Source organism: Opisthocomus hoazin, chromosome 25 (genome assembly GCF_030867145.1).
Source record: "Opisthocomus hoazin isolate bOpiHoa1 chromosome 25, bOpiHoa1.hap1, whole genome shotgun sequence".
Taxonomy (NCBI): domain Eukaryota; kingdom Metazoa; phylum Chordata; class Aves; order Opisthocomiformes; family Opisthocomidae; genus Opisthocomus; species Opisthocomus hoazin.
The window spans coordinates 5,691,021-5,714,391 of record NC_134438.1 but is presented as its reverse complement, the minus strand read 5'-3'; the positions used below and the strand labels follow the sequence as shown (position 1 = coordinate 5,714,391).

At 65.1% G+C, this 23,371-nt stretch overlaps 3 protein-coding genes across 6 annotated transcripts in view; 1 reads left to right on the top strand and 2 right to left on the bottom strand.

Moving 5' to 3' along the window:
- Positions 1-251: 251 nt before the first annotated feature.
- AMPD2 (adenosine monophosphate deaminase 2) lies at positions 252-8,295 on the bottom strand. 4 transcript variants are annotated; one of them, XM_075442815.1, is made up of 18 exons: positions 8,126-8,295; positions 6,388-6,536; positions 6,039-6,169; positions 5,671-5,739; positions 4,984-5,095; positions 4,678-4,864; positions 4,430-4,571; positions 4,205-4,294; positions 3,778-3,907; positions 3,496-3,690; positions 3,179-3,310; positions 2,897-3,060; positions 2,640-2,766; positions 2,351-2,514; positions 2,148-2,268; positions 1,889-2,062; positions 1,526-1,636; positions 252-1,413 (listed from the first exon to the last, which is right to left on the bottom strand). In XM_075442815.1, the coding sequence occupies exons 1-18, from the start codon at positions 8,193-8,195 to the stop codon at positions 1,198-1,200; spliced, it is 2,484 nt and encodes an 827-aa protein (XP_075298930.1). In that variant the 5' UTR covers positions 8,196-8,295; the 3' UTR covers positions 252-1,197. The 4 variants fall into 4 exon arrangements, with proteins under 4 accessions (XP_075298930.1, XP_075298931.1, XP_075298932.1 ...); XM_075442816.1 differs by having other exon boundaries at positions 6,388-6,518; XM_075442817.1 differs by lacking the exon at positions 5,671-5,739.
- A 2,092-nt stretch (positions 8,296-10,387) lies between these two features.
- GNAT2 (G protein subunit alpha transducin 2) lies at positions 10,388-19,082 on the top strand. Its single transcript, XM_075442840.1, has 9 exons — positions 10,388-11,096; positions 11,997-12,039; positions 12,263-12,404; positions 12,546-12,703; positions 13,001-13,129; positions 13,316-13,445; positions 15,723-15,876; positions 16,250-16,461; positions 18,437-19,082. The coding sequence occupies exons 1-8, from the start codon at positions 10,979-10,981 to the stop codon at positions 16,438-16,440; spliced, it is 1,065 nt and encodes a 354-aa protein (XP_075298955.1). The 5' UTR covers positions 10,388-10,978; the 3' UTR covers positions 16,441-16,461; positions 18,437-19,082.
- Positions 19,083-19,849: 767 nt separating this feature from the next.
- GNAI3 (G protein subunit alpha i3) overlaps positions 19,850-23,371 on the bottom strand; it is a 36,687-nt gene continuing 33,165 nt past the window's right edge. Inside the window, exons 6-9 of the mRNA XM_075442809.1 lie at positions 22,953-23,082; positions 22,304-22,457; positions 21,081-21,294; positions 19,850-20,986 (exon numbers count right to left, since the gene is read on the bottom strand). Of these exons, the coding sequence (XP_075298924.1) occupies positions 21,104-21,294; positions 22,304-22,457; positions 22,953-23,082 (475 nt within the window). The 3' untranslated portion in view covers positions 19,850-20,986; positions 21,081-21,103. The remainder of the gene's footprint in view (positions 20,987-21,080; positions 21,295-22,303; positions 22,458-22,952; positions 23,083-23,371) is intronic.

Here is a 23,371-nt window from a genome sequence, read left to right as displayed (position 1 = left end):
CCCCTCCCCGCTGGCGTCACTGGGTGCGGGCAGGGTGCCCGGGCGTCCCGCCAGCCGCGAGGCCAGCGCCGGGGCTGCCACCCGGCACCCCCAGCACCTTGGGGACCCCCCACCCCAAAGCCAAGCTGGGGGGGGGGGGGGGGGGACGACACGGCACCACCCCACGGCGGCAATCGGCGGGGCCACCCTCTCGCTGCCTCAGTTTCCCCCTGGGGCCGCCATACCCCACCACCACCACGCTTAAATTGAAGTATTTTACTTAAATATTTTATTTTTCATGCTTGGTTGGTTATTTTCTCCTTTTTTTTTTTAATTTTTTGGGATTTTTGTAGTCGCCATCACGTTTTCCGGACCGCGGGGGCAGACAGGACCGGGGCGGGGGGACGCGGGGACGGGGCAATGTCCCACCGCGAAGGGAGAAGCCTCGTCCGGCCCGACCCGGGCCACACACAGCTCCCGGGAGCGCGCGGGACGGGGACAGGCGTCACCCCGGTCCCTTTGCCTTCCTCCCTGCCGTGAGGAGGAGGATGGAGCATCCTCCACCGCACCCCAGCCCCTCATCTTCCTCCCTGCGCTGGGAAAGCGGACAGAGCCTCCTCCACCGGCCACCGTCCCCTCCAGCCCCCGCGTCCCCTGGGTCCCCACGGAGGTGGCGTCGCCGTGGGAGGGTGCGAGGGAGCCCGGGGGGTGCAGAGAGCCCGGGTTGGGGTCCCCGGGGTGCTGCCCGGTTTGTCCCCGTGGGGCGAGCAAGCGGACGGAGAGAGCAGCGGGCGATGCAACGGCGTCCGGACCCGGGCGCTGCGGCCGGGCTGGGTCCCCCCGCAACGTCCCCGTGCCTGGCCCTGATGTCCCCCAACCCCTCACCGCGTCCCGAACCCGGGGGGTTGATGCCAGGACCCCCGCAGCCGTGTCACCTCCCGTAGCCTCCTCCCCACCAAGCCCAGAAGGGACCGACCCAGCGAGGAGACACCAGTTTAAAAAACAAAAAACCCACAACAACAACAACAAAAGACTAAAAATAACCCCAAAAAAATGGAGAGAACCCAGCAAACCCCGACCCCGGGGCGGTGGCACTGGCGGGGCGCTGGGGACAGCAGCGGGGAGCGTCCCCTTCCCAGGGAGGGAGGTAGCAGGAGGGGGACAGGGATGCGGGGTGGTGACGGCGAGGTGACAGCGAGCCCAGGGTTGGGGTGGGAGTCAGTGGGCGCCCAGGGTGGTGGCGATGGCGAGAGCGTCCTCCTCCTGGATGGTCTCCAGCTCCTCGGTCTGCACCGCCTGCGTGATGAGCGTCAGCTCCTGGCAGAGCGTCTCGAAGCGGTAGCCGACGCGGATGTCGGGGACGTTGGTGCGACGGATGTCGTTGCCCTCCGGACCCTCCTTCAGGTAGTGGGGACCCAACCAGTAGCTCTTCACCTGGGGAGGAGAGCGAGGAGAAGCTCCCCCAGCTGCCTGGCACCCTTGGGTGCTGGCAGGACCCACCACAGGGTGCTTGGGGGTGCCGGCGGTACCGGTGGGACCACGTTACCTTGTGGGAGAAGCCGCTCATCAGGACGCTGTTGCGGGCCAGCTCGCACATGTCGCAGGAGCTGAGCTTCCAGACCTGCGTGGCGATGCTGTACTCCTCCATCAGCGGCTCCTGGGGGGGGGACACGGCCTCAGCACCCACCCATGGGCCACCCACTGGGAAGGGTTGGGGTCTCCAGCCTCACCCACCCTCCCCAGATCACCAGCACCCTCCCCAGACCACCAGCACCCTCCCAAGCCTGCTGGCGTTGCCTTGCTCCTGGCCACCACCAACCCCATCCTACCACCGGAGCTTGGCTGGTGGCCACCCCGTAGCTGTTTCTAGGGGGGGGTCAGTGGTCCATGACCCCCCTCAACCACTCACCTTGGTGAAGTGGAACTGGAGGGGGTCGTCGGTGGAGAGGGAGACCATGAGCCCCCGCGAGAGGTACTCGGGCAGGGGGTTGCGGTGGTAGCTGAGGAAGAGGCTGTTGTTGCTCAGCGGGGACATGGCGATGCCGATCTGCGCCAGGTAGTAGAGGTACTGCAGGACGGGGGCCTGGGGGGGCACAGTGGGGTGAGGTGGGGGGGGGGAGGTCCCAGCCATGCCCCCAGCCCCCACGGCCACCCCCAGCCCCGCTCACCTTGCGGAGCAGCAAGCCATGGGAGATGTTCTCCGAGACCATGAAGCCCGAGACGAGGTGGTGGATGGGGCCGGCCTCGCCGCAGTGCGGGCGCAGGACGAAGGTGTGGAAGCCTCTCTTCCTGCAACATGGGGCTGACCATCACCGTCCGACCCCCCCAAAGCCCCCCCAGGAGGGGTGGAGGTGTCCTGAGGTGTCCTTACCGTCGGAGGTGGTTGAGCACCGTCATGTTGGCGTACATGTAGTACAGGTAGTAGGAGTAGGGCGGGTTGTCCTCCTCCACCCAGTTGCCCGGCAAGGGGCTGTCCAGGTTGAAGATGTGATGCTCTGGTTTGGATTCATCATCCACGCTGTCGAAGCCGTCCACCTGCACAAGAGACAACCCCGGGGGTCGCCCATCCACCAGGAGATCTGCCCCAGTCCCCAAGCTGGGGGAGGTGCAGGTGTCACCGGTGTCCCCCGTCCTCCCCAGGAGCGGGACATGGTGCTCACGTGCTCCAGGAAGAGGTGCAGCTCCGGGTGTTGGGCAGGGTGGATGGTGGCCTCGTAGAGGGGCAGGAAGATGTTCTCCAGCATCTCCTGGAAGTTGGCCAACTGCCTCTTCGTCCGGTAGACATCGCTGCAGGGGGACGGACCCTGCTCAGAGCCAGCTGGTCCATCCCACCCAGCCCAGCCATCGGTGGGGTGCCCTTGGTCTCCCCACCCAGGATGCAGCCCCAGTTGAGGGTACCTGCTCCCCCCTTACTCACAAGAGCCGGGGCACCTGCACAAGCCAGCGGACGTTGTTGGAGTGGACGCGGTGGTTGACGGCCCAGCGGGCCAGCTTGTCCCACTCGTCCCGGGAGCGGCCGTAGATGGAGAGCCGCAGCTCGGCGTTTTGGTACTTGCTCTCCTCCAGGTCGGACATCACCTCCTGCCGGGGAGGGGCAAGTGTTGGTCCTCGGCCACCGGGAAGGGCGACGTGGGTGGCATTGCCACCGTGGGCACCGGAGGGAGGGAGATGTGGAGGGTCGCCCGTCAGAGCCGCTCACCTTGATGATGTGGGCGAAGTACTTCCCCGAGACGCGGTTGTCCGTCTTGATGAAGATCTCCCGCAGGATGGACTCGCCGATGGGGTTGTACTTGGCGTTGAACTTGTCGAAGCGGTGGAAGGTGTTGCGGTCCTGGCAGGGGGACGCAGATGTGAGCTGAGATGCCTCGCCACCCCAGAGCCCCCACAACACCCCTATCCAGAGCCCCCGGCACCCCCATCCCACCCCAGCACAACCCCTGGAGAAGATCCTCCAGCCCAGCCAGAGATGAGACAGGGGCCCTGCTCATCTCCAGGGTTTGGGGACATCCCCCGTACCGCGTGGACATCCAGCGTGTCCACGCTCAGATCATAGGCGGTGAGGTTCATCGTCTCAAAGACCTCCTTGAGCGTCTGCTCCTTGCCCTTCTCCACGTGGACAATTTCATCCAGGTGCTTCTTCATGGCCCGCTTGATGAAGCGCAGGAGATGCTTCTGGTTCATGCAGGACGAGGCATGGATGTGGGTGTCCACCTGCACGGCCGGAGGTGACGCTCAGCCCCGAGGGCCTCCAAGTGCTCCCCGGTCAAGCCAGGACCCCCCCCACGAGCCGGCGGGTACCTTGCGGATATTGTAGAAGTCGCGGTGGGGCACCTTCTTCTGGGCCGCCAGCTCCTTCATCTCGTTGAGCAGCACGTGCATCTGGAACTTGGAGCTCAGGTACTGCAGCCGGCGGTAGCAGAAGGATTTGCTGCCCGAGGCGGGGAGGGGGCATCAGTTTGGGGGGGAGGAGGGAGAACATCCAGCCCCGAAAGGCTGGTGCCCACCAGGATGAAGGGACACGGCTCTGGACTCTTGGACACCCTTCCCTGTCATGGTGACCATGAGCAAGGACGGACGCATGGACGCAGGAGCTGCGCCAGCACCATGTGTCCTCGCCACCGCCGTGTCCTCTGGTGCTGTCCCCAAGGTTCTGCCACCCCCAAGACACCCCCACGATGGGACTTCCCCCCCCAAGACACCCCCGTGGTGGGACCCTTCTCCTTACATCGGCCCGTTGATGATCAACGCCATGAGGAAATTCATGTCAGCGATGAACTCCTGCAGGTCGGGGTACGGCAGGTCCAGCTCCGTGCTCCTGGGGGGGGACAGAGGTGGGTCACACGGGGGGACAGGGTCCAGCTGACTCCCCCTGTGCCCCGTGCCACCCACCATGGCCCCCCAGCAAACCCATCCCACCCATGAGTGGCTGCCCCCGTGCCTTGCCACCCACTTGTCGGTGAGGTCCTGCTTGGTGTAGACGTGCACCACGCCGTCCACCATCTTCAGCCCGAAGCCCAGATCAGCCGGCATGGTCCGGGGGTCCCACGTCTCGTAGGGGTGCTGCTCCGCAAACGGGGGGTGCACGGGGGCATCTGCGGCCGGGAGACACCCAACGAGACGTGCGTCATCGGGGGGGGTTCCCCCGAAGCCCCTCCAGCAGCCCGTTCCAGAGTGAAGACCCCACGGCCACGAGCTCACCAGCGGCCACGGGGGTCTCGGGCACCTCCTCGTAGCCGCGGGTCTCCAGGGGCTTCTCGGAGAGCTCCTGCAGGTACCGGGCGGTGGTCTTGCAGAAGCTCTGCAGCGACAGCCCCATGTACTTCTCCCGCAGGAACAACGCCTTCACCACGCTCTTGGCCGCGTCCAGAAGGTCCGTGAAGGGCACCTGGGGAGGGGGACACCAAAAAAAACAACAAAAAAATCCCCACAAGCCCAAGGTGGGGAGGGGTTGGCACCCTGAAGCCCCTCGCCCGGTCTTGGGGTGATGGGGGGGGGGAGGCTCACCCCGCACTTCTCCTCCCCGGAGATGGTGACCCGCTGGAACTCCCGCTCCAGCAACGCCTCCCGCTCCTTGGGGACGTGGTCCACCAGGTCCTCGCTCTGCTCCTTGAAGAGCCTGGGGGGTACAGGCGGTGGCCGCTGAGGCGGGGGCACGGTCTGTCCCCATCCCCGTGTCCCCCCATGTCCCCACGTGTCCCCCCACATCCCCCCCGCGTCCCCCCGTCCAGCCCCGGGGTGGCCAGAGGTTGTCCCCAGGGTGCCACCGCCAGGTTCGGGCAGCTGGGTGCCACCCACGTCCCCCCATGTCAGCGCTGGCGTTGTCCCCCAGCCACAGCCCCCAGCCCCACACGAGCACAACGAGAAGTTGGGGGGGGACGGGGGGGGACAGAGAACAAAACAACTCGTGACAGAGACAGCTCCCAAGCGGAGACAGGAGGAGGACACGCAGCGTGGGACCCCCCCGCCCGGGGGGGCAACAGCGCTGGGGGGGGGGTCCTGTGCCCCCAGCGGGGCTGGGACCCCCCAGCTCACCCCAACCCCCCCCACACCCAACCCCCCTCGGGTGCGTTAACCCCTCCAGTGCCGGGCGGGGAGATTTCAGCTCCCAGTTTGGGGGAGCAGTGGGGGGAGGCCGGGTCAGAGCGGGGCCGGGGGGGTCCCCGCTGCCCCCCCCCAGGACCGGACACTCACTGTAAGTCCGCGGCACTGTCAATTTTCAAGAAGTCCTGTTTGGCTCTGAGCAAAATGTCGGGCTCGAGTCTGGGGACAAGCAGGGGGGGGGACACAGCCGAGACGAGGCGGGGGGGGGGGGTGAGAGAGGGGCCGGGGAGAGAAAACACCCCGTTAATGCCGAAAACGACACCCCCACACAGAAACCCTAAAAAAGGGGGGGGACACCAAGCGCGACACCCACGGCAGAGAGGACACAGAGCTGGCACAGAGGACCGACAGCCCCCCCAGGGGACACCGGGGCGGGGGGTGGTGGCCTATCCCCCCCCCCCAGGGACCCCATGGTGGTGGGGGGGATATGGGGAGACCCCCCCCCCCCCAAGGCTTACTTGACGTCCTGGCTGATCTGGCGTTCGAGGCGCTGCCGGCGCTCCTCGAGCTGCTCGATGGGGCTCTCCTCCGGGAACTCGTAGGGCGCCGTCCGCATCTCACTCTCGGCCAGCGAGCGGCAGAACAGCTCCTGCCCGGGTCATCCCTGTCACGAGCTGTGGCCGGTCTCAGCCCGGCGCGGTCGGGAGGGGGAACGGGGGCGGGGGGGGGGGGTCCCCTCCCCATCTGAGGGGGGTAAGGCGGTGGGGGAGGAGGGTTTGGGGTGGGAGAGGGTGGGAGGGATGGAGGTGAGACCCCCTCCCCAACGTGTGTGTCCCCCCCCCGAGACCTGCGGAACTCGGGACGCACCTCGGCGATCTCCTTGCATTTGCCGTCCATGGAGGTGCGCAGGTCGACGGGGAAATGCTTCAGGCAGTGGGGGGTCCCCGGCAGGGAACGCGCCGACTGCAGGGGCCGGGACCCCGGCCCACCCCGCAGCTCTGCAGGGACGGCGTGAGCTGGGGGGGCCGGGACCCCTCAGTCAGGCCCTCCACAGCCCCCCCCCTAACCCCACCCTGGAACTGGGGTCCTGGGCCCTGCGGTGGCGATGGGGAAACTGAGGCAGCTCAAGGGTGGGAGGGACCCGCCCCTGCCCCCCCCGGAGTACTGAGGGGGGCTGCTGGCCCCATCGAGGGGATGTAACGAGCCGGCAGCGTTAGTGAACAGGGGGCTCAGGGTTGGGGGGCAGGACCCCCCCCAACATGGGGCGGCAGGATGCTGGGGTCCCCCTCATCACCCCCCCCCTTCTCTCAGCTGTGCTGCTCCACCCCCCCCCCAACTCCAGCGCTGCCCCCCGCCCCATCCACCCTCCCGCTCCCCCCAATCCAGTGCAAAACCCACCACCCTGGGGGGGGCACCCCCAGACTGGGAGGGGGAAGGAGGCCATGTGTGTCCCCTCCCAGCAAACAAGCCCCATCACCGTGAGCCCCCCCACCTGAGCACCCCTGGCTCCTACCTGCGCTGGGGGGCTGCCCGGGCCCCCCCCATCAGGGGAAACCCTCCCCGGGTGCCAGCACCTCTGCACCCCCTGCACCCCCCACCCTCGTTGCCAAACCCCACCACAGATATGGCTGGGGGGGGGTGGGGGGCACTAGAAATCAGGCCCCACTGGTTAAACTGGGGCCACCAGTAAGACCCCCCCCAAACCAGCACAGCTTGGGGGGTGAACCCAGGCGCCCAGGCCCCTCCCCCAATGAGCCCCCCACCCCATTTGTCTCGCATCAGCCAAACCGGAATGGGGGGGGGGGGGGGCTGCCCCTGCCCATTGCTGAGGTCTGGGTTGGGGAAACTGAGGCACAAGCGGCAGCGGTGACAGCCGGTGTCACCCACGGCAGGGACGGCACCGGTGTCACCCAGGGTGCGCGTCACCCCGGGCACGGCGGGGGATCAGTGACAGCCCGGTGTCACTGGGACTGCCCCCCCACCACACCCCCCATGGCCGAGGGCACCCCGAGCCCCTCGCCCGCAGCAGCGCACGCCGGGTGCCACCAGCGAGGTGCCACCTCGCCCGCTGCTGTCACCCTGTGTCGCCAGACCCCCCCGCCATGGTGCCAGCCGAGCCCACCACATGAAGCTGCCCCCCCCCGAGCACCCACCAGCCCCCCCAGAACCCCCCAGCCCCAATGCTTCCTCCTCCTCCTCCTCCTTCCCCCAGCACACACCGCCCGCTGCGCCACGGCTCCGCCGCAGAGACCCCCCCGTCCCGGTTGCTGGGGGGGGACACACACACACGGGACCCCCCAACACCGCCGGCACCCCTCAGCCCCCGGCAGCGGGGCTGGCCCAGACGCCACGGTGATGGGCGCGCCGCCCCGAAGCACCCCCAAACCGCAACCCAGCACCTTCCCCCCCCACAAAGAAACCAACCCCCCCATAGCACCCCCCCCCCATAGCACCCACACCCACAGCACCCACACCCGCCCCCCCATCGCTGCAGCCGAGCCCCCCGGGCTTGGCGTGACCTGGATCGCCCCGTGCGCTGCCGGGACCCTGGCGGGGCTGGGGGGGGGGCGCTCAGGCCCAGCTGGGGGGGCGAGGGGGGGCTCACCTGCGGGGTTGGGGGCCTGCAGGCTGCCCCGCTTCTTGAAGGGGTGCTTGGCCGGGGCGGCCGAGGACATGGCGGCTGCCGGGACGGCGGCGATGGCGGTGGCGGGGTCGGTGGTGGCAACGGTGGGGTCGGCGATGGCGATGGGGGGGTCAGCGATGGCGGGGTTGGCGATGGGGGGGTCGGTGGTGGCGATGGGGGGGTCGGTGGTGGCGATGGCGGGGTCGGCGATGGGGGGGGTCGGTGGTGGCAACGCTGGGGTTGGCGATGATGGTGACGGGGTTGGCGATGGCAACGGGGTTGGCGATGGCGGCGATGGCGGTGGCGGGGTCGGTTGGCGATGGCGGGGGGTGGCGGGGGCCCCCGGGGGGGCCCCGGCGGGGACTCTTACGGCAGCGGGGCGGCGGGGCCGAGCGATGGCTGCCGCTCCCTCCCCCGGTTGATGATTGATGCAGGAAACCGGGGCTGGACCAAAGTCCCCGGGGAGCCGGGCCGGAAGCCCGGGCCGAGGAAGAGGATGGGGCGGGGGGAGGAGGAGGACGAGGAAGGAGGAGGAGGAAGGAGGAGGAGGAAGGCTGCCGGAGCAGCCAGCCCCGCTGCGGCGCTGGGCGGGGAGCTCGCCCCGAGGCGGGTGCTGCGCGCCCCGGGGATGCGGTGCTGAGCTGTGCCCCCCCCCTCAAAGCAGGCATCACACCCCCCCCAGACCCCCCCAAACGGCAGCGGCACCTCCGACAGCAGGGTAGCACCCCCCCCGCCCCGAGATGGGTGTCGTGCCCCCCCCAAGACAGGCAGTGCTCCCCAGGACAGGGTGAGCCCCCCCCCCCGGCAGCTCTGCACCCCCCCGGGTTGGGGTCTGCACCGTCACCCCCCCACTAGACATTGTACCCCCCCAAAAGACCGAGTACCCCCCAAAAATGGGGCGTCGCCTCCTCCAAGAGGAGCATCCCTCCTCCGATGGGGTACCGCACCCCGAAAGAGGGGGCTCACACCCCCCCTTCGGCCGCCCCACCCGACCCTGCGAGGGGGGGTCCCTGGGGACGTCCCCGTGGGGTAACAGCACAGGGCCTGACCCCCCCTCAGGCCCCCCAAAGCCTCCCAACCCCCCCAGCCAAACTGGGGGCACCACCCCACACCGTCCCCCCCCCACCCCAGAAGCAGAACCCAGCTGGGTCCCCCCTGCGTGGGGTCTGGGGGTGCCACAGCCTTGTGTGCCCCCCCCAGCCCCGATCCCCCCCTGTCCCTACCTTCACCGGAGGGTCCCAGTGCCACGGCCGCGGGGCTGGGTTCGGGGGGTGCCAGGGTGGCGTTTGGGGGGGTGCAGGGCTGTGTCCCTGCCGAGCCCCCCGGTCCGGCACCAGAGCTGGGGGGGTTATTTTTAGCCGCTGTCAGAGCAGAGGGAATGTCACCCACCAGGGCCTGTGCCCCCCCCCCGTGTCCTCCACCCCACCCCGCTGTCCCACGGAGCGAGCAGGGGGACAGCGAGGTGACACCGCCCGTCACGGCCACCTCTGTGCCAGGCTGGGGGGCACAACCGCCATCGGGGGGGGGACACAGTGGGGACACCCAGCCCGAGCTCTGGGCGATGGGCAGAAGCCGTGTCCCCTCCCCAGCACCGTCCTGTCCCCCCCCTCCCCGTGACACCCGTGGGGGGGGGGTTGGTATTTTAATTGGGCACCCTTCATTAGTGCCAAGTTCATTAGGGGCTGAGCAGGGGCTTTGTGTCCGCGGGGACAGCCCGTCCCTGTGTCCCCATGTCCCCAGGGCTGGCTTAGGGGTGGGGGGGACACGACACACCCCAGGTGGGCTGCGGGGACACCAGTGAAGACCCCAGTGGGGTGCAGGGGACCTTGAACCCGAACGCTGGGGTCCCACAGCACTTTCGGGGGGACCCAACACCCCAACCCGGGGCTGCCGGTGGGTCCCCACATGGTGCCACCCCCTGCACCCAAAATCAGCCCCGGCGGGATGGGGTGGGGGCACCCACTCACCTCCCCTGGGTGTGGGGGGACCCTGGGGTCCTGCCCGGGTGGGGAGGGGGTGCTGAGCCCGGGGTGAGGAGGGTGAGGAGGGTGAGGAGGAGGAAGGCTGAGCGCACGATCCCATTAAAGAGCTTAGGCAGCAGGAGGGCGAGGGGCAGCACCCAGCAGGTCAGGATTAGGGGGGCTAATTACCCACCCGGGGTAATTAGCTCCCTTTCCCCCGGGGTAATTAGCTCCCTTTCCCCCGCAGGAGGAATCCCCCAGCGCCGCCGTCCCCCCGCAGCACCCAGGGACCCCCACGGCTGCCCCGGGGTGGGGGGACAGGGACCGGAGCAGGGGGCTGACCCCATCCCCAACCCCAACCCAGCACATGGGGGGACGCAGCCCACAGACCCACGGGGGGTGCCCCAAAGCCTTGTGTCCCCCCACCCCAGAGCCATCCCGGGGGACACGGGGGGTCCCCGTGGCACGCCACCTGCCCCCTTACGTAAAGCCCCCTGCCCACCTCCCCGAGAAGCTCCGTCTTTTTTTTTTCCCCCATCCCTGAGCCCTAATCTTTGCCATCTTGGGCTAATTGGATTTCCTGGGTCACATGGCGAGATAAAAAAGTCCCCAAATCCCACGGTCCAAAAAAATCAGGTTATCCATGGGGAATTAAGGGAGAGAGCGGGGGGCAGCCGGGCCGCGAGGACCCACCCAGCTCTACCTGCCGCGGGGCACCCCGACGTCGGGGCGGCGGGCACCCGGGTCCTCGGCCTCTCGGGGCTCCTCTTTCTCCCCCCCGCGTCGCCCAGCGCCCGCCCCCGGGGTGCAAGGAGAGCTGGAAGAGCCCGGGGACCTAGAGGAGCTCGAGGAGTTCGAGGAGGAAGACGAGGCCATGGGGAGCGGGGCCAGCGCGGAGGACAAGGAGATGGCCAAGAGGTCCAAGGAGCTGGAGAAGAAGCTCCAGGAGGACGCGGATAAGGAGGCCAAGACGGTCAAGTTGCTCTTGCTGGGTAAGGGTGGCCGGGATGTCCCCGGGAGGGTGCGGGAGATGTCCCCTGTCCCCACCGGGCACGGGGGACCCCACTGATGCTGGGGGGATGCGGCTGCTGGGGACGGGCAGGGGGCAAAAGCAACCAGGGACAGGGACAGGTGGCCCCTGGTCCCACCAGCTCCTCTTCTCTGCCTTTCTTCGTCCCCTTCCCCGCGGCTCATTAGCCCTCGTTAGCTGATGAGTCGCCGTTAGCGAGTTGAGGTGGTCCCACCAGTTGAGTGTCCCCCAGGGCTGTGCCTGGGAAGAGCCGGCGGTGGCATCGGCTCTGGTGGTGACCAGATGGGTGGCATGGACAAAGGGGACAGCGTGGGGACGGGGAAGGGACTAGGACACCCGGTGCCACCCGTGGGGGGGTCAGCGAAACCCGGGGGAGCTCCTGCTGCCAGCACCCCCAAACCCTGCCCCACCGCTGGGCACGGGACGGGAGGGGACAGCCCCTCGGGGGACCCTCGGGCAGCGGGGTGACCCCCCAGGGAGGTGTGGGGACCCCGCGGGGCAGGGACCGGCGGCGGGGGCTTATTGAGGTGGGGGGGCCGGGGTCAAGGCGATTAGCCCCCTAATTCTAAGCAGCTTCCTCTGCTGCCCTAAGCCGCTTACGGCACCGAAGCCATCGCCGGCGGCGGGTGGGAGCCCGGGACCCCCGGGTCCCCGCAGCCTGGCAGGGGGGATCCCCAAGGTGTGGAGGTGACACAGGGCCGATGGCGCCGGGGGGAGGTGGCCGGGCTGGGGGTCCGGCCCGGGGCGAGCGGAGCAGGAGGGAGAGCAGCCCCGGTCCCCACGCGGTGCCCATCGCCGTGGCATCAGGCCTGCGTCCGTCCTGCCCTGGCCGGCGCTGAGGTGTCCTCCCGCCCTTTTCCAGGGGCTGGAGAGTCGGGCAAGAGCACCATCGTGAAGCAGATGAAGTGAGTACGGCCCGGGGCACCCAGACTGGGTGGGGGGGACGACACCATGAGCCCACCTCCCCAACTGGGGACTGCAGGACCCCCGTCAGCCCTCCACGTCACGCTGGTGGTGGCACCCTGCTGATCCCCAGGGTGGGGTGGGGTCGGGAGGGGAGCGGGGGGCACCCCGGGGTGCTGGAGCTTGGGGGCTGAGGCTGCTGTGTCCCCCCCACCCCCCCCCAAGGATCATCCACCAGGACGGCTACACGCCCGAGGAGTGCATGGAGTTCAAGGCCGTCATCTACGGCAACATCCTGCAGTCCATCCTGGCCATCATCCGCGCCATGTCCACGCTGGGCATCGACTACGCCGAGTCGTCCCGCGCGGTCAGTCGTCCTCCCCCCAACCCACCGCGCCGGCCGAGGGGACGCGGGGCTGGGGTCCATCGCAGCCCCCGTGCTGGCCCCCCAACCCCGGGGGCTGTTTGGGGACAGGGGTGGGACGGTGGCAGAGGGTCCCTCTTGCAGGACGATGGCCGGCAGCTCTTCAACCTGGCCGACTCCATCGAGGAGGGCACGATGCCCCCTGAGCTGGTCGACTGCATCAAGAAGCTGTGGAAGGACGGGGGGGTCCAGGCTTGCTTCGACCGAGCCGCCGAGTACCAGCTCAACGACTCGGCCTCATAGTGAGTGGGGGGGGGGGGGGGAGGCTGTGCTTGGGGACCCCCCCGGCTGCTCGCTGCCATCTCCCACCCAGCCTGGCCAAATCGATCCCTTCCGTGATCCCGGGAACACCCCGAGGCCGCCGTCCCCCCTCCCACCGGTGCGGGTGGGCTGCAGCCCCCCAGCCACCCCGGGGACAGTCCCAGGGCTTGGCAGAAACATAGCCCCCAAGCACCCCCAAAAACGTGTCGGTGGGGGGACGGACCAGGACGTGGAGCAGCCCCTCGGCAGCGGGCGATGTCCCCTCCTGTCCCCCCCAGTTACCTGAACCAGCTGGACAGGATCACGGCCCCCGACTACCTCCCCAACGAGCAGGACGTGCTGCGATCCCGGGTGAAGACCACCGGCATCATCGAGACCAAGTTCTCCGTTAAAGACCTCAATTTCAGGTGGGTGGGTGCCCCCCCCCCCCCCGGCTCCCCCCCACGGACAGGGGTTTCGGGGTGAACCTGATGCTCCAGGGACCACCAACCCCCCCTGGACCAGGGGTCACTGCATCCCCGCAGAACAGGGTGCTGGGACCACCCCGCGGAGGGTGGCAGGACCCCCCCACCCTGTCATTGTCCCCTCCCCAGGATGTTCGACGTGGGGGGGCAGAGATCGGAGCGCAAGAAGTGGATCCACTGCTTCGAGGGGGTGACCTGCATCATCTTCTGCGGGGCGCTGAGCGCCTACGACATGGTGCTGGTGGAGGACGACGAAGTGGTGGGTCGGGGTCCCGGAGGGGCTTGGGGATCGCTCGGCGGCTGAGGGGGAGAGGAGCCCGGGAGCTTCGGGGGGGGTTACGGAGGGAGGGGTCCAGCGCTCTGTGTCCGATGCGCTGGGTGACCCGGGAACGGGCTGGGAGATGCGGGATGGAGCTGGCTCCCTCCCAGTTGCGCCCAGTAAACCTGTCAGCGCTTACTGTGGGACGCACGCAGCCGAAACGCGGGTGGTGGGGCCGTGGCTCTGCCCCCCCGAGGAAACCCCCGGTCCCTCCAAGCAGCCAAGGGCAGAGCAGCTCCCAGCGCCGAGCTCCCCTGGAGAGCCGCCGGCCCACCGGGAAACGCTCCCCGGCGCTGGAAAACCGCCCGAGCGAGCCCGGAGGAGCCGGCCCGGGTGCGGGACGGGAGGAAAGGACCAGAACTGCGCTCGATGACGGAGAATCTCGCCCAGAGACGCCCCTCGCCTCGCTGTGCCCCCCGAGGAGGGCAGGAAAGTGGCTACAAGGGGCAGCTTCCACCCTCCCGGCAAGCGGCAGCCGGGGGGAGGATGAAGGACAGCCCAAGGTCGTTCAGCGAAGGACTCCGGGTGCCCGGCGAGGGATGCTCCGGCAGAGCCGCTGCTCCGGCGCCGGGGGCAAGCAGCTTCGAGGGCGGACGTCCGGAGAGGAGGAACACGACCGCCCCAGGACGGGTCATTCCTTGGAAAAATTCAGGCATGAAGAGGAGCGGAGCGGAGAAGCAGGCTGGCTTAGCCCGACCTGGGGCACAGCATCCTCGCCGGCATCGCCCATGGCGCCCGGTCCCATGGATGCTCCCTGGAGTCCAAACGCCTTCGCCGGGAGCCCAGGGTTGGGGTCCGCCCCCCCCGGTGCTTGCCAAGGGCAGGCAGGAGCGCGCAGCCCTTCCCCAGCCGTGCAGCAGAAGCAGAGAGCGTCTTTCCCACCCTCGGGAGATCTCCCGCGCAGGATGGGGCAGGGTTTGGCCAAAGCTGGCCCTGCAGGTGCCCTGCTCGCTGAGGCTGCGCAGAAAAGCTGCTGCGGTGGGGAGCTGGACGGGGCAAAACCGTCCCTGTCGCCCCTGAAGAGCCTGCCCGCTGCCACGCAGAGCCGAGGGAGATCCGCCTTCCGTCAGCAGAGCAGCAGCAGCCCCCGGTCCCGCCGAGTTCCCGCTGGATGGAGCCTCGTCCTCCCGAGGGTGGCCCTGCGGCTGGAACTGCAGATCTGCTTTAAAATTGGAGCTTTCCCTTTGCCCCGCTGCTTTCCGAGCTGCGGGTCACGGCCGGGGGCCACGGTCCGGCAGGAGCATCCCGCAGCACGGCCCGGACGGCGGGGACGGCAGCTCAACACACAGAATCCCAGAATCCCAGAATGTTCGGGGCTGGAAGGGACCTCTGTGGGTCACCCAGCCCAGCCCCCTGCCCAAGCAGGGTCACCCAGAGCTGGCTGCACAGCACCGCGGCCAGGCGGGGCTGGAATATCTCCAGAGAAGGAGACTCCACAGCCTCCCTGGGCAGCCTGGGCCAGGGCTCCGGCACCCTCAGAGGGAAGAAGTTCTTCCTCGTGTTCAGCTGGAACTTCCTCTGCTTCAGTTTTGTGCCCGTTGCCCCTTGTCCTGTCGCTGGGCACCACTGGAAAGAGTCTGGCCCCGTCCTCCTGACACCCACCCTGCAGATATTTAGAGGCATTTCTAAGGTCCCCTCTCAGCCTTCTCTTCTCCAGGCTGAACAAGCCCAGCTCCCTCAGCCTCTCCTCGTAGCAGAGATGCTCCAGGCCCCCCATCATCCTCGCAGCCCTCCGCTGGACTCTCTCCAGTAGCTCCTCATCTTTCTTGAACTGGGGAGCCCAGCACTGGACACAGCACTGCAGATGGGGCCTCCCCAGGGCAGAGCAGAGGGGAACACCCTCACCCAGCCCCTTCCGGCAGCCGTGATGGATAATTACCCCAGCGCGATCACCGTAATCTTTCATTTCTGAGCATCCCAGAAGGTGCCAGCAGGGATGGGAGCATCGCGCTGCCCGGAGCTGCCGAACATCGCTCCCATCCCGAGCGGCCCCTGGATCCATGGGGGTTGCTCACACTGCGGCGCGGGGGCTTTTCGGACGGGCGCGAGGGGCTCCCGGTGCGGGCAGGGGACAGGCACCGAGCCGTTCGCCGCTGCGGGGACCAGGAGCATCCCCGGCAGTGCGGGGAAAAGCTCTCGGCGCGGGAACGGGGGGGGTTTGGGGCCTTGTTACCCACGAACCCAGCGCCTCGCGCCAACGAGCCCCTTCGCTTGCAGAACCGCATGCACGAGTCCCTGCACCTCTTCAACAGCATCTGCAACCACAAGTTCTTCGCCGCCACGTCCATCATCCTCTTCCTCAACAAGAAGGACCTTTTCGAGGAAAAGATCAAGAAAGTCCATCTCAGCATTTGCTTCCCAGATTACGACGGTGAGTCGGTCCGTTGCCCCTCCCCGAGACCCCCCCGAACCAGGGAGCCGCAGGGTCCCGACGCGGGCACAGCACCGCGGGTTTGGGTTGTGCTGGGATCAGGTCGCGTCCCTGGAGGTGGGAGCAGAGGAGAGGGCAGATGTGGCTTTGGAAAGGTCTTTGGGAGGATCCAAATGGGATAAAATGATGTTTGGGGATTGTTTTTAAATCACTTTGTGAAGCGCAGGTGCCACCCAGCCCTCCTCCTCCTCCTCCTCTTCTGGGAGGAGATTTCAGATCCAGCTCTTAAAACCAAGCCTTGCGCATCCCCTGGTCGTCCCCCAGCCCCGACGGCCACCTCCCTCGGCAGCGGCGTCGCTTCCTCCCTCTGCAGGTCCCAACACGTTCGAAGACGCGGGAAATTACATCAAGACCCAGTTCCTCGACCTCAACATGCGGAAGGACGTGAAGGAGATCTACAGCCACATGACCTGTGCCACGGACACGCAGAACGTCAAGTTCGTCTTCGACGCCGTCACGGACGTCATCATCAAGGAGAACCTCAAGGACTGCGGCCTCTTCTGAGCAGCGGGTACACGAGAAATGGTGATTTCACCACAAAAATAGAAAGGAAAAAAGGGCTGGGGAAGCGGAGGGGGATGAAGGTGCAGCCGAGCTCGCTCCGTCCCGCTCCGCAGGGCGATGGGAGGTGGCTTTGCCATTGAACACGCTGGGAAACCCCCGCGTGCGGAGCCGGGGAGGGGAGGAAGCGCCGGGCTGGCGAGGACCAGGGGGGGTCTGGGGTCCCCCCGGCCCCAGGGCGAGGGCAGCGTCCCCAGGCCGGGCTCTGGAGGGGCTCCGGGCCCCAGCAGCCTCCCAGAGCGGGGTGGGCTCAGCCCAGTTATTATTTCAAACTCGTTTTGCTTCACACCCCCACGCGCGGAGAGAGATGAAACCGGCAGATTGGAGCCCGAATTACGCACCCGGGCGACACCAGACCATTCCATCTCCTGTTGTTGGTCGCTGGTGCTGCTCCAGTTTGGAACGCGGGCGGGAGGGCTGGTACCTTGGGAATGACCCAAGCGATACCCATGGGAGTCCCAAGCCACGCTCGGCTTCACCCGGCCGTTTAGCTCGTCACCACGCAGGTTTAATTAGGGTTCATGATCCCATTCTTGCGCCTGCGTTTGCTCGCTAGCCTGAGCAGCGCTGGGAATCCCTTCCCCTCTCCCCCCTTTCCGAGCAGCTCCCAGCCACCAGCTTCCACGCTTCTTTTTTCAGGGAACCTCCAGCGCTTCCCTTGCCCCTGAACATCAGTAGAGAAGCAAGAAAAAACCAGAGCAGGGGGGGGGCAGGCAGCTTCCCCGCAGCCCTCAGCGCCGGCTCCGCAGTGCGCTGCCAACAAAGCCGCTCTCCAAGCGGAGCGCTCGGCAGCCTCCAGCCGAGAACCCGCTTCCAGCATCAAGGAAAATAGAAATACAGCGCCGAGGAGGCAGAATCCCAGACTCCCAGCATGGCAGGGGCTGGCAGGGCCCTCTGTGGGTCACCCAGCCCAACCCCCTGCCCAAGCAGGGTCACCCAGAGCAGGCTGCACAGCACCGCGGCCAGGCGGGGCTGGAATATCTCCAGAGAAGGAGACTCCACAGCCTCTCTGGGCAGCCTGGGCCAGGGCTCCGTCACCCTCAGAGGGAAGAAGTTCTTCCTCATCTTCAGCTGGAGCTTCCTCTGCTTCAGTTTGTGCCCGTTGCCCCTTGTCCTGTCGCTGGGCACCACTGGAAAGAGTCTGGCCCCGTCCTCCTGACACCCACCCTGCAGATATTTAGAGGCATTTCTAAGGTCCCCTCTCAGCCTTCTCTTCTCCAGGCTGAACAAGCCCAGCTCCCTCAGCCTCTCCTCGTAGCAGAGATGCTCCAGTCCCCTCCTCATCCTCATAGCCCTCCGCTGGACTCACTCCAGTAGCTCCTCATCTTTCTTGAAGTGGGGAGCCCAGAACTGGACACAGCACTGCAGATGGGGCCTCACCAGGGCAGTGTAGAGGGGAAGGAGAACATCCCTCGTCCTGCTGGCCACACTCCTCTTGATGCACCCCAGGATCCCATTGGCCTTCTTGGCACCCAGGGCACGCTGCTGGCTCATGGTCACCCTGTCGTCCACCAGCACTCCCAGTCCCTCTCCACAGAGGTGCTCTCCAGCAGGTCCACCCCAAGCCTGTACTGGTGCCTGGGGTTGTTCCTCCCCAGGTGCAGGACCCTGCCCTTGCCCACGTTGAACTCCATCAGGTTCCTCTCTGCCCAACCCTTGGGCCTGTCCAGGTCTCACTGCATGGCAGCACAGCCTGCCGCTGTACCCACCACCCCAGCTGCAGGGGCTGATCAGCTGGGGAAGGCTCCAGCCTCACCTCTGGGCTTTTGCCGCTGCCCAGGTCGGAGCATTGAAGCCGATGAATGTTCTTCTGTCACCGAGTGTGGTGCAACGCGAAGCCGCTTCTCCAAACCCACCCTTCCTGCGCATTGCACCACTGCAACCTTCACGTCATGGTTTGTAAGCGTTTAACCCCCTCTTCTTTCTTCCTTCCTGCTAGAAGGGGAACAGGACTTCGACTTTCTCATCGCTGTTCTGCTGAGCAGAGCCAAAAGGATGAACCAAATAAATCAAAGTCACTCCCACCCCACACTTTTTCTACCGCCTGCCCGACCAAGCCACCTGCTTCCGTGCCCAGGACAGGAAGGGGTGAAGCTGAACTTCCTGCTCCCTTTTGTGGCCATTTCCTCTTTTTTAATTTTGAAGAAAGAAAACCCTGCTCTCTGCAGCGTCACGAACAAGATCTGGCGTGGTTTGACACCAAAGAGGCAGCAGCATCCGTGCGGAGCCGGGCAGCATCGCTTCCGTGGGAGGCAGGGACAGGGACCCCCCGCCGCCGGCTTCCCCCCGAGCAGGGGTTCCAGGGGAAGGTGGAGGCTGGGTCACCTCCGAGTCGCTCACGGGAACCAACCTCAGCCCTTCGGCAGCGGAAAGGGGGGGCTTTTTCTGGTGCCCTGAGGCTCGGTGACTCCCCCCGCAGAGCCCTGCTGGGGGGCAGCGGAGGCAGGGGCGCGGGCTGTAGGCTCTGGGGGAGGCAATCGTGCCTCTGGAAGAGGAAGGGGCCGGACAAAGAGGAAATGGTTACTCCAAAGATTTTCATTCTGCTATTTTAGAGCTGTATTTGCTCTCTGTAAATAAAGCTACGCTGGTACTGCAGCCAGGTCCTGCGCGCTCTCACTGTTTACCGCAGCGACCGCCCTTACAGCTTCATTTAACCATAGGAGAAACAAAATAAAGGAATTCTCGTGACGTAGGCGTCCATCATTTCTCCCGCCTCGATTTCTCCACAAAATTCTCCCCTCTCCGCGGTCTCTCCCAAGCCCCGCTCCCGTACCCGAGCGCTTGGCTCCAGCAGTGTTTTCCACTCCTCGTGTCATCCCGCGCTCGCTGCGCCCACCGATCTCCCACCGACACCAACCAGCAGCCCACGGGCACGTTAGCGTGAAGTAAAGCCCGGGAAAGGCTCTCCAGACCAGAAATCCCCTCCGGCCTCCCGGCAGGCAGCCCCCCAGCACCTCGCTCTGCATTTCCAGGCGAGCGGCCCCGGGAGGGGTTGCAGCTCCGTGGCGTACGGCAGCGCCCGGCACAGAGCCTTCGCGCCGCGCTCGGCGGAGGCAGCGAGACTCGTGCTGTAAATCCTCAGCAAACCACCCCTCCGCCAGTAATCCCCAGGAGTAATCCCCAGAGCCTGCCGCTCCCCGTGCGGGCCGGCGCAGCCCAAGGCTCGGGGAGCGGCGGAGGAGGCTGCGCAGAGCACCCAGCATCGCGCAGGATCAGGCGCCAGGAACCTCCCCGTCCCGTCGATCGCAGCCATCCCCCCGCCGAGCGCTGACCTCCCTCCCCCAGCCCAGCACCGAGGCGGGGGGAACGCTCCTGGAAAAAAACGAAGAATAAACTAGAGAAAAGGCTAAACTGTTTACTCACCATTTTAATACTGCCAACGACTCTAACAGATTGGAACTGTACACGTGACGAACTGGGAAAGGGAGTCTCGACGCCATGGTTCAGCAAAGGAATGTACTGACTGGTTACGAACGTTACTACAGTAAAAACAACGGCAAAGAGGAGTTTGGCACCACATATACAAAGTAAAGGCATGCTTGTCGATACGGTTTAGGAGTCCGGGGACAGAAAAGGCCATGGTCAATGCAGAACAAGGTGCACCCTTTACAAAATTGCCCACTGGTTTCGACCAAAAACGCACACGAATCTCCGCGGCTGGCTGCGAAGGGCTGTAGCCGCCCGCGCCTCCCGGCCAGCTCGAGCTCAGCGTTCCGGCTCCAACCGACGCGGCGCGGGCACGCCTTTCACCGCGAAGCTGGCCTTACAGAATGAATCCCGACGCGGGCATCGGCATAAGCCAGGCCTGCCCCTAACCACAAGCTAAAAGACTCGCCCCCCCCTGCTGCAGAAGCTTCTTCCAAAAGCCTTGCGGCAGCAGGACGGCAAGAAATCACACAGCAGAAAAAGCCAAAGCTATCGCCATAAGAGCTCTAAGGATCCTTTAAGTAGTTGCAGAAATATTAAATCCTGACCCTACCAAGTGTTAAAAACAAAGAGTTCCTGCTAAGAGGAGTAGTTTCTGCATGATCTGGTCACATGTGCATAGTTAAGTGAATATTTTTTTTTGTTGTTTTTTTATTTTTAAAACAAGATTCATTTGCGAATAAAGAAATAACATTTAGTAAAGTTACAGTTTTCTTGATGGAAAAAACCTTAAAAACAGACTAGTGGTGGCTTGTTAACCAAAGAAAGAGAGAAAGCTACATATCGAAGGCCTGGAATCCAGCACCTCACTTCACAACAGCTGTACACACTGGAGGTTACGCCATCCAAACGATGCCGGGATGATCCCGTCGCCCCGCCAGTTGTCCCATCTCCGCCCAGCTTCGCCATCCCGCATCCGTACAAAGGTCCCTAAGACAGAAGATTGTGCTAAAGAATGCAACGGTTCCGCATGCTGTTTTCGTTTCCCTGGTCCTGTTCATGCTTGCAGCTGTCCCCGCGAGGCAGCAAAGAGTCTGGTTCTGGAAACGCCACGCCGCAAAAACTGAAAAGCAAACAGCCAGCGTTAGCGAGGGGCACGGCCAAGCCAGCCCGAGCCGGCGGGCAACGCCCGCACGCTGCCAGCGGCTCGGCTTTACCTTCTTCCTCCGCCCCCTCCTCCTCAATAGAGCCCGCACTCCTTCAGGTTGTTTTTAATGATAACGTCTGTAACGGCGTCGAACACAAACTGCACGTTCTTGGTGTCGGTGGCGCAGGTGAAGTGTGTGTAGATCTCCTTGGTGTCTTTTCTCCGGTTCAGATCCTCAAACTGACACTGGATGTAGGCAGCTGCTTCCTCGTACGTGTTGGAGCCTGCGAAAGAGAAGATCCCTTGCTTTGGCCAACAGTTCACAACAGAGAGATCTTTTAAGTACACATTAAGCTGCTTGCAGCCATCTGCCTTATCCAGCTACAAGTCCAAATCCGCCATTAACCCCTTCTTGTGAAGCCAAAGTCTATTCCCAGCTTCTGGCCAGTGACCTTGGAGCAGTCGCTCACTCCCGCAGCTCGCCGGCCGCTCCCCGCTCCAGCCTCCCTGCCCGGAGACGGCGAGAAGGGAGCGCTGGCTACGGGAACGCAGAGCGACCAGCGACAGGAATACGCAGGCTGGAAGGATGGACCTCGAGCAGCGAGTGGGTGAGGCACCGCGTCCGTGCGGGCCGTGGAACAGCCCGCGGCCGAGACGCAGACACGCCAGGGCGGGCGAGTGCCACAGCCGGGGTGCAGAGAAGTTCCGGAGCCTCTAAAACCGAAGCCAACTGAAAGTGTTGTCCTAACGACGCGTGGAGGATGTGGAGTGACCTTGATTTGCTGGAGGGTAATACTTTGCTGTCCACTTTCCAGGCCATAAAACACACTGTCCCCAACCACAGACGGGCACGATCACATCTCTTCCGAGAAAATGAGCTATCAGCTAACTCGACGGCCCAAAGATGCTGCCCAAGAGACAGAGTTAAAGGACTATGGAAAAAGGTAAGGGGTGACGGGCACAAACTGAAGCAGAGGAAGCTCCAGCTGAAGATGAGGAAGAACTTCTTCCCTCTGAGGGTGACGGAGCCCTGGCCCAGGCTGCCCAGGGAGGCTGTGGAGTCTCCTTCTCTGGAGATATTCCAGCCCCGCCTGGCCGCGGTGCTGTGCAGCCTGCTCTGGGTGACCCTGCTTGGGCAGGGGGTTGGGCTGGGGGACCCACAGAGGGCCCTGCCAGCCCCTGCCATGCTGGGATTCTGGGATTCTGTAAGTTATCTTGGATTGTGTAGGCTTTGCCTGACTCTTTCCCGGCCCTGGTAACAAATAAGAGCCAGACTCGTGAGCCCAGCCTCACCTGTGTACTCCGGGTAGCAGATCGTTAGTGGGCTCTTCTTAATCTTTTCCTCAAACAGGTCTTTCTTGTTCAAGAAGAGAATGATCGAGGTGTCTGTAAACCACTTGTTGTTACAAATACTGTCAAACAGTTTCATGCTCTCATGCATCCGGTTCTGAAAAATAAAACGAGAAGGGCGCTGCCTCATTCCAGAGTTCCGAGGGGAGGACAGGGCGCGGGGACAGACCGGCTTTACCACAAAGGCCAGGCTCGAGTCCAGTGCCATCAGCATAGCCTCACTGCCACTTCACCAGGAAGAGCACAGGCACGACCCTGAGCGGGGTCAGGTCACCTACTCACCCCGTGGCTCCTCTGGGATGTGCCTACTCCACCCCAGAGGTACTCACACCCAGGGGAACAGGCTGCAGGGACACCTCAAGGCACCTCCATGCAACCAGGGCCTGGAGAAAATCTCCTTTACGCCTGACGTTTATCAGTTTCTGGGGCGAGATGCTGCAGGCCGCTGCAAGGAAGCACTCACCTGCACAGCCCTGGAGCAGCCGTAACAGTAGGAGCAAGCCAGAGACGTGTCCACCCCGATGCAGGACAGGTCTGCACTTGCTCCCACCTCCCTCCCCACCCAGGCACTGGTAACTCCTCCATAACATACCATTTCCTCATCCTCGGCCAAGACAAGGTCGTAATCGCTGAGGGCCACACAGAAAATAATTGCTGTCACGCCTTCAAAGCAGTGGATCCACTTCTTCCGCTCCGACCGCTGGCCACCAACATCAAACATCCTGGGAGAGGCAGAAGAACCATTTCAGCAGCTACGGAGATCTCCCTCCCCGGGCACTGCATCCCTCCCCAGGACGGAAGAGACTCTGCTCGGGACTTTCAGACAAGCAGGGTTCAGGGGAAACCACGAACACGGCCTAACATCAGCAAGGCCGACAGCTCCGAGCCCTCCCTTCCTCCGGGGAGTGCCCACTGGATTTCAAAATTCTTTTCTTTAGAGCAATTTCAGCAGGAAGAACTAGACGTTACCCAGAAGCCTGCTGATTCACCAGGGCACGCTTAGTTTGTTCT

What these genes read in the sequence shown, in the direction of transcription:
- AMPD2 (XM_075442815.1), bottom strand. Translation starts at nt 8,195, where the DNA reads ATGTCCTCGGCCGCCCCGGCCAAGCACCCCTTCAAGAAGCGGGGCAGC. An exon ending in ACACGCTGGATGTCCACGCG is followed by an intron (nt 3,311 to 3,495) that starts GTACGGGGGATG and finishes TCCCCCTGCCAG; the next exon opens with GACCGCAACACCTTCCACCG. An exon ending in ATGGCTTGCTGCTCCGCAAG is followed by an intron (nt 2,063 to 2,147) that starts GTGAGCGGGGCT and finishes GTGCCCCCCCAG; the next exon opens with GCCCCCGTCCTGCAGTACCT.
- GNAT2 (XM_075442840.1), top strand. Translation starts at nt 10,979, where the DNA reads ATGGGGAGCGGGGCCAGCGCGGAGGACAAGGAGATGGCCAAGAGGTCC. An exon ending in ACGCCGAGTCGTCCCGCGCG is followed by an intron (nt 12,405 to 12,545) that starts GTCAGTCGTCCT and finishes TCCCTCTTGCAG; the next exon opens with GACGATGGCCGGCAGCTCTT. An exon ending in TGGTGGAGGACGACGAAGTG is followed by an intron (nt 13,446 to 15,722) that starts GTGGGTCGGGGT and finishes CTTCGCTTGCAG; the next exon opens with AACCGCATGCACGAGTCCCT.